The sequence below is a fragment of the Typopeltis vanoorti genome, chromosome 22, assembly GCF_054136105.1.
Source record: "Typopeltis vanoorti isolate ZY-2024b chromosome 22, IOZ_Tvanoo_1.0, whole genome shotgun sequence".
NCBI classification, from domain to species: domain Eukaryota; kingdom Metazoa; phylum Arthropoda; class Arachnida; order Uropygi; family Thelyphonidae; genus Typopeltis; species Typopeltis vanoorti.
In genome coordinates this window covers 37,983,677-37,997,090 of record NC_143570.1, presented here as the reverse complement: position 1 = coordinate 37,997,090, position 13,414 = coordinate 37,983,677, and the positions used below count along the sequence as shown (strand labels likewise).

Sequence of the window (13,414 nt, the reverse complement as noted above, 5' to 3'; positions counted from 1 at the left end):
ATTATAACATTTAAGTATGTAACTTAAACTGTGATCCTAAAACATTGTACTGTTATCTTTAATACGATACAGATGCATCTTCAACCTAATGATCATAGAGCTGTTAAAGAAGCAATTGATGAAATATGTACCTTTGAAGGCATTAAGCACCCAAACTTGGTTCGGTATTATGGAGTTGAGGTTCATAGGGTATGTAGACTTGATAGCAAATTGATTTTATTAAAAGTTGGAAAAGATAAAACTAAGCTATTTTTGGCTCTGTCATTTTTATTTCATTCAGGTTTTTTTTATAATTTACTTACATTCAAATATGAAAAAAAAAATTGTGTTAGCATTAAAAAAAATCTTATTTAACTTTGCAGTTATAAAGTTTATTTTGTCATAAGCTGAATCATTAAGCATCCAAGGAAATGATGTAGAATGATATATTTTAACCTAATATATCATAAAGCAAACATCATATTAATTTCTACTTAGATATATATATACTATAAATATAACAGTAACTGCTAATTCTGTGAGAAATGCATATAGTTTTTTTTAGGATGAAGTAAGATCCACTAAAAAAACAAGGGCTAGGATCAATGCCCTACACATGAGGACCTGCATAACCTGCAGCAGCAGAGGTGACAGTAGTTGTATGGCAGGTTGCCACTATAGTGAAACCCTTTCTCATATTGCCCAATGTTGTTTTTAAACTCATGGTATTCAGGTGAAGCAACATGATTCCGTGGCCTCCATATTAAATAACCAGTCGAAAAATAAAGATTGAGAGACTGCGGTTGAACCACACTATAGGACTATTGCTGATATTAGAAAACCTAATTTAATTGCAAAGAAAGATGAAAGAGTTTGTTATCGATACACACAGATAGCAGGTACTGGATGTCCACTCATTGTCGGTTATAAGAACGAGGTCTTGACAGACTGAAGAGGAGTTTGGGGAAGTTCACTGGCAGATTAAGGATAGTTGGGCCCCTAGGCAAATTATATTTGAGTCCCCCCAAAAAATAATAATAATAATAAAAGAATAAAAAAATAAAAAAGTTAGGTGGCAAATAAATGAGTTTTTGAATTTTTTGAACTTCTGGATTTTTCTGCCTGTTAAAGGATGATAAATAATAAAAGTTTTTTTTTTTTTTTCAATTTTACAAAGTTTTTTTTTGCTTGGACTACACTCAAGTAATGAAAACACGAAAAGTCACACTAAAAAGTTATTTTTGAAACAAACACCTCACTCTTACACGATTCAATAACAAATGCAGTTAAGGAGCAACCAGGTGAAACTTCCTATCTCAGCAATGTCAGTTTTCATGACCTCGAAGCTGTCAACAGTGCCATGTGCCGACATTGGTAATGCAGTTTAATTTAAAGTTTAGATAGCGCACGCTGTTCAAAATACGAAGCTTGTCAACTAGCGCCGACATTGGTATTGCGACATTATTTAAAGCGTAGATAGTGCGCCGCTGTTCGAAATATGTATTAAAACGTAATAATTGTTTTGAAAAAAAATTTTCGCTTAAAATAATCAAGATTTTTATAATGTTTACTGAAAACATTAATCTATTTTAAAACACTATAGTCTTGGCTTGCCCCCCCCCCCCCAAAAAAAAGCTTGAGGCCCCTAGGCACGTGCCTCATTCCCTTAACGGGTAATCTGCTACTTGGGAAGCTCCTCATTTCACTAGTGCTACCATCTACCTTCATGGTGTATGGTGCAGTGAGAATTACAAAGACTTGACTTCTATAGGCATTACTTCAGCAAACATTAAGATCTTGTTGCTTAGAGCTTTGCAGACCACACTTGGTATTGTCACCAACAAATGACTTCTAGAATACCTCACACCGGTTTGGGATAGATCGTGATGTATTTTATCTTCAGGCTTTCTGGTCTATTGGGGCAAAGGCATCGGCCATCGCTCTGGTAGACCATAGTATGTAGCACTGCATTTCAATGTGAAGTTTTATAAAATAAAATAAAATCCTTTTGAATGAAATTTCCATTCATGCTTTTTTTCAAAATGGGGAGGGGGATATTCAGTGAGTCCAGACCTGCCTGCCTGCCTGCTTTGAAAAAAAACTTGATCTGATGTCAGCTATTTTTCAGCAGTAAATTTCAAAAAATTGCATTAAGTATGAAGTATTCCTATATAAAATTATATTAGAAACACTTCCTTTATTATATTAGAACCTTTTCTTAACATGGAGAGAAGAAACAAATAAGTCACATTGACAGTATTATCTTCACACTGGTTTGGGGCACAAGAGGAGACAAAAGATTTGAAATAAGAAGTGATTGCTATTATTTAGTTTTGAGCAGGATAAAATGGAATATCATGTTAAAAAGAAAAGTTTGTAAGAAAGTTTTAAAAAGAATCACAGTTAAGTACACAAATATTATTCAAGAAAAAATGGAAATAGTTCAATGACAGAAACCAAACCTTGGAGATTCAGTGGCAGACCCTGACGAAAACATTGATCACAAAGTTAGATTTATTTCAGACAAATTATGAAGACTGCAACCGTGTTAGAAATAATTAATTTCCCGATGTTTCACCACCATATTATCTGGAGCACACATACACACACATATATATATATATATATATATATATACACAGAGACAAGCTATATTACATTTCAAACAGTATGCCAAAGAGACAATGATTTGATCAACCATTATTCTACTGGCCTGACCTCTAGTGTGAAAAAAAAAAACTACATCCAAGTTATATTCTATTTAGAACATCATCAAAAAACAAATTCATATAGATAGTTTTATTACAGCAAAAGTGGTGTCTTAATTTAACATGAGAGTTGTTATATTAAAGTTAAGATCCTGGATTACTTAGTCCCATTTATAATTAACTCTTGGATGAAAAGGTTATATAGGTAGAATATGTGCCCTCAATATTCTTGGGGTTTTTAGACCATCATTATTGTTAGATTAAGGTGGTTGATAAGAATTTTGCTGGACTCCTTAAATTCATCTTTACACCTTGTTTTGGTGGGATGTAAACAACAGTTGCCTTTCCAGTCAATTCTGTGTAGAGTATTCAAGGCATGATCAGAAATCTGGATTTGCCATAGTTATTAAATTTAATATGCTGTTTATGTTCTTTTTTTTTTTTGGATAGGAATGGTGCATCCTGCTTCACCTATATGGGGCAGATTACAGGTGTAATGAATACAGTATACTCAGGGTGGGCCAGTGGAGGAAGTGGATCTTTGGATGAGTTGAATAAGTTTTTTAATTTTGCAGGATGTTTAAAGGCGAGATTAAGGTTATATTTCTGTAGTATTCTGTTTATTTTATCCGATATCCTTTAATGTTTGGAAACTTTAATGTAAGTTAGTTTTATTGTAATGTAGTTTATTTTTGTTTTTAAGTGAGGTCTTGTGAAGAATTTTGTTGATAGTGTTTTGACTGTAGCCATTTTTCAGAAAGGTATTGCTGATAACTTTTTATTCATATTTAAGTGCTTGTTCACTGGAGGAAATCTTCAAAGCCCTGTTTTTTTTAGTGTGTTAATAACACCTAGTTTTTGTGTTGGGTGGTGGTTGGAGTTTGTGTATATATTGGCAGAATACTACAGAAATACAACCTTAATGCCACCTTTGAGCCTTCTGCAAAATTAAAGAACTTATTTAACTCATCCAAGGATCCACTTCCTCTGCTGGCACACCCTGGAATATACTGTATTCATTGCATCTGTAATTTGTTCTATGTAGGTGAAACAGGATGCACAATTCCAATCCAAAAAAGAACATAAATGGCATATTAAATTTAATAAATATGATAAATCTGGCCTTTCTGATCATGCCCAGAATACTCTGCATAGAATTTACTGGAAAGGATCCTGTTGTTTACATCACACCAAAATGTGGTATGGATGTAAATTTAAGGAGGCCTGTGAAATTCTTATCAACCACCTGATCTGAACAATAATGATGGTTTAAAATCCAAAGAATATGGAAGGCACATATTCTACTCACATAACTTTTTCATCCAAGAGTTAATTATAAATGGGACTGTAAATAATCCAAGATCTTAACTCTAATATAACAACTCTCATGTTAAATTCACCACTTTTGCTGTAATAAAACTATCTATATGAATTTGTTCTCTGATGATGTTATAAATAGAATAGAGCTTTGACATAGGTTTTTTTTTTTTTTTTCACCCTAATGGTCAGGCCAGTAGAATAATTGTTGATCAAATGAATGTCTCTTTGTCATACTGTTTGTAATGTAATATAGTTTGTCTCTGTATACTCCAGATGATGACCTTAATATGATGGTCGAAACATTGGGAAATTAAAGGAATTATTTCTAACATGGTTGTTGTCTCCATAATTTTTCTGAAATGAATGCTGATCACTGTGTACCACTAAAGGCTAGGATTCAGGAGGTTAGAGACAGTCGAGGTAAATAAGAAAACATAACAAAAGTTGCTGCAAATAAGTCGGCATGTACTCTAAGAGGATATAGCGAAAAATGTAAAAAACTGAAGTGTATAAAAGTAATGGGAAGACTTTGGTAAGAACATAGAAAATAAATATCAGGAAGTCAGCAAAAATATTCTGGAGGATATTGAAAAAACTTTGAAATGGAGGAAAGAGTACTGACAGGAATCAAAAATAATATAGGTGATATGACAACTGAAGGTAAAGCTGCAGAATTCTCTAACTAAAATAGACAGGAATATTAAAACAATCTTCCATCAGTTGTACCTTGAATTCAGAACCTATAGAACAAGTAAACATTTCAGCTATTTAAGTAGAATTTTTAGTGAAGATGGAAAACTAAATATGGAAATAAACAACAGAATTAGTAAAGCTGGTATGATAGAAAGTCAGCTGAATAAATTTGTATTGAATAAAAGAGAAATTAGTGAAAACACTAAATTAGCTATATAGAAGACTGTTCAAACCAGTTTAACTTTTGCATCTGAGAGTTGGTTTAGAAATACAACAGTCAATCAGTGACTACAGATAAGTTCTGAGAAGAACATGTAACATCAGTGGCAGAATCATATTAATGTTGATATTAGCATTCAAGAATAAATGAGTAGAGCTAATCTCAAGTAGTATGGTCACTTAAACAGGATGTGAGAACAAAGATTAGCAAAGCAGGTGTTTGATGCTATGTGGACAGGAAAATGATCCACTGGCAGTCCAAAATCGGGATGATTGATACATTTAAGAAGTGCCTTAGAAGATGGAAAATGGAAATACCAGGAGTCAAATCTGACAGTATTTGACTCCTGGCATGTAACAGACTAATTTGCATGAAAATTATCAATAGAATATTAGTAATAACAGAAATTTTTCATGTAGTGTATTCTGTAGATACCTTGAAGGTGCATATCAGATATAGATATTGTGTAGGGTTCTATACATACATCTAAATCAAACCTTTCTTTCTATTAAAAATATATCCTGTATGGTTCAGTGAAAGTGCTGTGGGTGCTAACAATAAGCTGCCCAAGGAAAGACTCAGGTTCAATTCTAATCGCCAACCAGAGGAACTATTTGTAAGCCTTTCTTCGGGTGGCTGCCGAGTTAGTCAATCTCTGGCACAGACAAGCAGGTTTTTTCTCCTGGAAACTCTGGTTTTTCTTCCTGTAAACTCAAGAAAATCAACTGTAGAACCTGCATTTATTTCAAACAATGAATATATAGGGTGGCCCATGAGTCGTGGAACATGCCATACTTGTCTTTGTGAAACAGCTGCATAAGTTTAACATCACCATTTTTTTTTTTTTTATTATTAGTTATGAAAAACCATAGTCACTTATGTCCAAGAAAAAAAGATCTGGTCTTCATCATTGGTGTATAATATGTTGTATTCATCTATGTATTCATCTATGTATTCATAGAAAAATTAACTTATGAGGAGCTGCCCTTACTATGAATATAGTGTATGGAATTGAGCCAAAGTATTACCAAGTTTTATTAGTAGCAATGATTTTTCATCGTATTTTGTGTATTTGACCTCTTCTTGAAAACAGAAAGATTACCAAAACAAGCCTTAAAGTGCAAGCCATTAGGAAAAAGAAAACCAGGACGTCCTCTTAAACAATTCAATGATGACTTCTAAGGCCAGAACAGGCCATGGTAGGCCTAAATCCTTGATACGTATGATGATGACCACCTCTTCTTATAGTTTTATGGGCCTGAGTTGTTTAATTGAATTATTGAGAATGTTTCTAATCTAACTCACCATGTTTTAAAATGTACTCGTACAAGCCTTCTGATTTGTTTTAGTGATTAGTTTCAAGGAATTCCATAAACTGATTGCTAGTACTGCATCATTTATGTTTTTTAAACTTTAAAAAGATTTTGTTTAAAAAGTTATTTTTTATAAAATAAAAATATTTGATTTTGTCCAATCCACAGCTACTCACCAACAGAGAAAATCCAGTTGCCACAAACAAGTGGGCAAGTATATCCTGTTATTGATACATAACTGTTGTGGTAGATGAATTGAAATGAGTTAATTTCCTTATAAAGGAAATATATATTCCATACTTCTAATGGAAAAAATGAATCAAGATGTCATCCTTCTTCATTTCTTCTCCCTTTTCTTCACATTATATGTACTGCAGTTAATGAAACATTTTAGTTTACTATTTACAAAACCAAAACATTATTTTCTATAATCATCAGTTTACTATTTGGGTGATCTCTCAATTTTCCAGTTCTCAAATAGGTTAGTAGATCAACTGACTTCTGGTACAGCATCACATAATTGTACCTTTAGTTATCTGACCCCTCAAGTGTCTGACAGATAAATTGCTTTCTCACTCAGGTTGCTTTTTCTACATGCTCAGGATAAATTTTAAATCCCTGGCTTCCAGTAGTACATTCCATCAGACCTTCTCAGTTCTTGAATACTAAACATAGTGATACACGTCATATGTTTTGAGTAGTTGAACATAATTAAAACTGTAGAAGTGATAAATACAGAATTTTTCAGAAACATCCTGTCCAGTCATTCCTTGACTCATGATGGAGTTCTGTTCTGATGATCTGGTCAAAAGCCAAAAAGATCAGAAGTCACTGTATTAACCATAAGAATATGTAATCAATCAAGTGACTGAATACAAAATGTATAGGTCTGTTTTGTTATATTTTTAACTCTTTGTTATAGTGAAATAATACAGTTTTCAAATTATAACATAAAATTATTATCTATAGTATTGTGCTGTAATAAATAATAATATGCAAAGTCCTTCTTTTCACTTACTAGTAAAGTAATCAGCTGGAGACCTGGATTATTGAAGATCTGCAATTTATTCTTTCATTTGTATCTTGTTTGAACTGTTATGTTTTTCTTTGAATCTTGAACCAATATAGGTTGTATGTGGACCATCCATAACATGAAGATTCTTAGGCCATCATTCCTGTTGAGATTTAGGTGATTAACATCTCAGTCTTCTTTGAAATTACATTCATACCAAGTTCATGTGCTCAACAGTGAAGATTTATTAGTCAGTTTCAACATATCTGACCTTTTCATGAATGTCCCAATCATCAACATGAATCTTCTTTAAGAAGATAAATTTCTAATGGACCTCTTGCTTACATGCTTTGCCATGTCAATATATGAATCACTAACTGCAGTAAGGGGACATGTCCATTTTCGCCAGCTTTACAGGCTATCAGCTAACACCTTTTTGTTCCCATATATATGGAGTAATGGAGGCCATTTAGCCCTATCTAACTTTAGGCTTTACAGGAAGAACCAAAAACTGTACAAGTTGATTTGTTGCAATTTTTTTCTTTTTTGATGTACTTCAGTTATCTAGAGCCTAATATCTTTGTAATCTATCATTATCAAAAGCTGTGGTATGGTTCAAATTTAATCAGCTGAATTAATTCTTAATAAAGCCATTTTCAAAAAAAAATGGACATATCTACTTTCTGTGACTCTCACCACTGTCTAACAGAAAACCGGGGATCATTAGTACCTTCAAAACTGGCCACCTTAAATCTTGTAACTCACATGCATATGTCATTCTATAGCACATGCATATGAAAGGCACCCATTCCTTTCATTGCACCAAAACCTGGTATGAATGGAAATGCATAGAAGCTTGTGATCCAAATATCACTGAGTATCTCCAGGATTTGAATGGCCCTTTTGCAGTCTGCATAACATCTGGTTCAAAAAGTAAAGGCCGCTCTCCAGCCAAAAGGTTGTGGGTTCAAATCCCGCCGTGGGCATGGATATTTATGATTGTCTGTGAGAGTAGTGGTGGTGGGCGGTAGATGGCATTGGTGTAGATGGTAGTAGTTGCGGGTACGCGACAACTGGGCGATAGAGAAGTGGGTGACAGAAACTTACAAATTTTTGCACGCTTAGCAGGGATTTGGCAGATATTTTTCTTGTAAATATTGGCAAAATATATATAAATATAAATATGGTTAAGACTAATGAGTTATAAGTTATGAACTATGAGTTATTTCCACATAATTGAGAAAAAAAACAAAAAACTAAAACTAATCCAGACCTGACATAGACATTATGAAGAACTGATCGTTCGAAAAGCTTACTTTCGAAGAATTATATCATATATCAAAATCTGTAGGATCATTTAAGAAAGAGATGGTTAAAAAGAGTGGTCCAGAAATGATTTAAAAATGAAAAGGTTTAATTGCACAATATTAAAATAAAGAAAAAATGTAGTTTTTTTTAATTCATTTATTAATATTCTTTTGTAATTAACAAACATATTTACGCATGTTACATATTATACATTCAAACAAAACAGTATATGAAATTCAAAACAAAATTTTTATTTTAAATTTATCAATTTATATTATAGTTATATGCAACACCATGTAAATATTCTATTATATTTTCCCTATTGTAATTTATAACTTTTTTCCAAAATTCTTGGGTCAGGCTTCATCGTAATGTCTACGTTTGTGCTGATGTTGAAAACCTGCTACTGCTCTTTCATAATCAACATCAATTGTTTTTTTTTTTTAATTTTTTTGTAGTCCATTTATAAAAATCCATAAATTTGGGTACTTGTGCTGCTGCCAAAGCTCAATTGCAATTTTTGATAACAGGCTTCCTCAAAATCATTTGTCCTATCGCTTCCATTTATTGTTCTTTGGTACACAGACCAAACGTTTGAGGGAAAAAAATCGGTGGACCCTGGTTCTATTATTCCTTAGATGACCTATGTATGTATTCGTAAACCATTCTAAAATTGGTTTCAAATTCATTGGATAAATGATTCTCAAGTTCAGAAATAGCATAAATAATATCTTGTTCTGTGGTCATTTTTGAATTTAAAATAAATTGTGCATCAGAATTGTATCTGGTTAAAAGTTTGCATGAAGCTAAATGCTTACGAAGATTTTGTACGAGATGAAAAAAAGCAACCATTTATGTTAGCTTGCGGAAATACTATACGTAAAGCTTGATGAATGGCAATTTCATAATCAACATTTATATTTTCGGGATCAAGTAATGGCCACATTTCATGTATCGTATAAAATAATTTTGTGTATGTTTCACGAGTCTTATTAGGTAGTAAACAGTATAAAACAGGGAAAACAGGACCTCCATCTTTCTAGCCAAAATAACAAAATTTTGAGCAAAAAGAGGGGGAGAAAGTAAAAATGTGCCATCCACAAATAATTTATTCACGCTTTGGCTCTACATTGCATAACTTTCACGACCAAAAATTAATATTGTCATTATGATATAAACTAAAATATTTATTAACTAGCTGACTCATTCTTTGCATGGGAAATTTCAATATAACTTCTATACAATTTCGTAATTTTACACGACATAAATAAGCTAAATTATAAGCGAGATTTTTCAAAGTTTATGTTTATACCGTTCTTTTAACTCATTTCTCAAAAAAATATTATTTAAATTTACCAGGTAGTAGATCAATAAAATAGCATTGTTCAATGTTTGATCTGTTATTTTGTCGCCCGGATGTGCGGCACCTTTGGCCCATTGCCCAGTTGACCATGTCCTATAGCTGCAGTTGGTGGAAACAGAGGTGTAGAGTTGGTGCTCTCCCTCGATGAGTCTTTGGACTCCCTGGAGATGTCATGTAATAATTAAAAGGATAACATAAGTCATACAAGCCACAAATGAAAAAACAGAACTGTAGATCCTTCACAGGTAGGGTTCCTCTGCTCATCGAGCAATACAAGAGGACTCCATATTTAATTTTTTGTTAAGTTTGTTATTCATAATATTCTTCTAACAGTTGTTGGATTGGGAAAATATGATCATTTGTCAGCTTTCCTTTGCAGAAGCTACACTGATACTCTCCTATGATGTTTGAAGCATATATATATATATATATATATATATATATATATATATATATATATTAGTTCTTTTCCAGATCAGTGTAGGCAGTATTCTGTAACAAGTGTCCAAGAGAGAAAGAGGTGTCCCTCTAGTTATCAGTATCATAAGATCTCCTTTTTTTAAAAAAAAAAAAAAAAAGTGTGTCCTGTGTTCCAAACGAATTGGAACACAGGACACAATATGACCTGTGTTCCAATCAAATGGGAATTCTTCTTTTTACATATCAAGCTGATGAGTTCATCAACCTCTGTTATTAAGAGTGTTCCTCCAATTTTTGGAAGTTCTGCTGTAATTTTATTTTATTTTTAATGACTGCTGTATTATTTTTTAGTGCTTCAATGACATGCTCAGCTTCAACCAGACACCTCAATGGATTCGTCAACATTTTGTTCTGAATTTTGCTCAGTGTAAAGTTTCCATGTGATGTTTGGTGGTGATGTCTTGTTTCATAGTCTCAAAATATGCTGAATTCCTCAACACTATTTTTCTTGGGTAATTAAATCTCCTTGCATCTTAAGTATCCCACTGCATCTGAAGGACCTCTTATTTGTATTTTCAATTATTTTTTTTTTCTCTGACAGCCTTTTCACTCAACACAGTATTTTTACTAGTTAAATTCTGAAGGTCCAGTAATTTGCAGTATTCTCTGGTGATAGGTCCTGTAGCCTTTTTAACCTCACCTTATTACATTTCTTTATAGCTTCTTTACATACATTATTAAACCATTTGTTTTTCTGTTGTTTATGAATTTCTTCTGCACAATGAGCAGCAAAAAATTTTGATTTGAGTCCAGTTATTTTTTTTGTTTCTGTCAGGTATAGGAGAGTTTGAATATTGTATTTTCTGCATGTTGTCTTTGTAAGTTTACACCGTCACATTTTATCAATATTATATCAGTTAGTGTTTCTGTTAATATTTCTCCATTTGACAAAGTTTTAGCCTGAAATGTGCTATTACCAGGTGTTGCTCACTATCTGCATCGACTCCTCTTTAAGTACAGACATTTCTATGCATGTGTTGTGCCTAATTGTCTATCATTAAATGATATGTTTGTTTGTTTACTGTCAGATTTGGAGAGAACCAAGTTTGTTTATGGATATTTCTTTTGGGAAAGTATGTACCACTAACTGTAAGCCCTCTGGAGGATGCAAAATCAATAACTCTAATCCCATTGTCAATACTAATGTCCTGCAGACTTCCCTGGACCAATTGTTGGTCTGTACTTGTTTCTTTTCCTATTTTAGTATTAAAGTCACCCATAACTAATTTTATACAATGACCAGGTGAACAATTATATATTCATTCTACTTCCTCAAAATTTACATTTAACATCATCATCCTTATCTTTTGTTGGTACAAGAACATTAATTGCAATATCAAACAGATCACCAGAAATACAGATATAATAGTCAATCATCTACAGGTGTGATGATTTGATTATATAGGTGTGAAAGTTTTTACACATGGCAAGATGTTATTGTGTACCATTTTCATGTCTGTCGTATGTTTCACTATAAAATATTAATCTATTATTTGTCTGTAGGTTTAGATGTCTTGGACATTTGGTTTCTTGTACAGCTGAGATCTGAATATTGTAATTTTCTATCACATCAATAACATAATGAAGAGATCCAGGTTTAAACAAAGTTTTTATATTCCATGTTCCAACTCAAAATCCATTGGTCACTTCCAATCATTTGCCATTATGAAGAGTCAGATTTGTAAACCTAGTGCTGGGTTTCATTATTCATAGGTTTTTTACATTAGATGGATAGTCAGCATGTCATAAGGAGCCCAAACCTGGAGGATTAGGGTCTCTCTTAGTCTGGTCCCTATGACCTGTCTGTCATGGGGTCCCACTGGTAACTACATTAACATTATCACTTGCATAGCTCCCAGGTCATTGGAATGCACAAAATAAATAAGGTGGAGACACTATTATTTTACTTTATTTATTTTTAAAATAAATAATAACTTATTAATTTTGTTAGTTATTACTCCAGCACAGTAGTAGTCTCCATAATGATGCCATAACAAGTAGAGGTTATCTCTTAATTATGAAACTAATGGTGAAGTTAAATATACATCCTTGTTTTTGTATATATTGATTGTATCGATTTTCACTTCTTTTAGCCCTCTTATGTTTCAAACTGAATATATTTGTTATATTAGGCAGAAATGCTCATATTTATGGAATACTGTAATGAAGGATCATTGGAAAGTGCATCACAGCTACAACTTCCAGAATCTCTTGTTCGTAAATATACTAGGCAGATTTTGGAAGCAGTTAATGTACTTCATGAACATGGAATTGTTCATCGAGATATAAAAAGTAAGTAGTTTTCTCTTAAATGCTGACTCACATCCTGCCCTCTAACTTTTGAGTCAAAGATGAAATTTGTGTTTTATGGGTACAAAAATTTGTTTTTTTAGTGGATACTTAACAATAGCATGACTCAAGATTTATGAACAAACACTTATGCACTTGGGTATCAGGAATATTTTGATACTGTTAAAAAAAAAATAAAAAATTAAAAAAAAAAATTACTTTTTTAACCTACACATAAAAACTGCTTCTTCTTATTATCTTATATGGTATCTCCATGGAATTCAGAAACTCACCGTGGGAGACCCAAATCAAACATCATACACACAAATCATATCATGTGCGTGTGTGTGTGTTATGTTCCATGGAGTCTTTTCAACTCCTGGTGATTCTATGAACATATGCTCTCCATTCAGATCTGTCCCTGGCCATATCTTTCAGAATTTCCAGGCGCATTCCAGTTGCTTCTTTAACTCCATCCACCCATCTAATTCTTGGTCTTCCTCTTCTCCTGCTTCCATCAACTTTACCAAGCATCATCTTCTCCAGACTGTCATTTGCTTGCATAATATGTTCAAAGTATGGCAATTTTCCTTGATGATCATAGCTTTGGGGGAGCAATCTGGCTTTATTCTGTCTATCGCTGATTTATTGGTTTGCTTTGCAATCTGTGGTATTCTTAGTAAGCATCTCCAAACCCATAATTCAAATGCATCTATCTTCCTTCTTTCA

The 13,414-nt window shown here is 32.9% G+C and overlaps 2 protein-coding genes across 2 annotated transcripts in view; one reads left to right on the top strand and one right to left on the bottom strand.

Annotated features, from left to right (window-relative positions):
• LOC150094329 (ubiquitin-conjugating enzyme E2 J1-like) overlaps nt 1-13,414 on the bottom strand; it is a 246,020-nt gene that overhangs the window by 60,251 nt on the left and 172,355 nt on the right. The gene's annotated exons all lie outside the window — the stretch shown is intronic.
• LOC150094330 (mitogen-activated protein kinase kinase kinase 4-like) overlaps nt 1-13,414 on the top strand; it is a 104,439-nt gene that overhangs the window by 60,217 nt on the left and 30,808 nt on the right. Inside the window, exons 6-7 of the mRNA XM_090412402.1 lie at nt 73-189; nt 12,529-12,688. Coding sequence (XP_090268528.1) covers nt 73-189; nt 12,529-12,688 — 277 coding nt within the window. The remainder of the gene's footprint in view (nt 1-72; nt 190-12,528; nt 12,689-13,414) is intronic.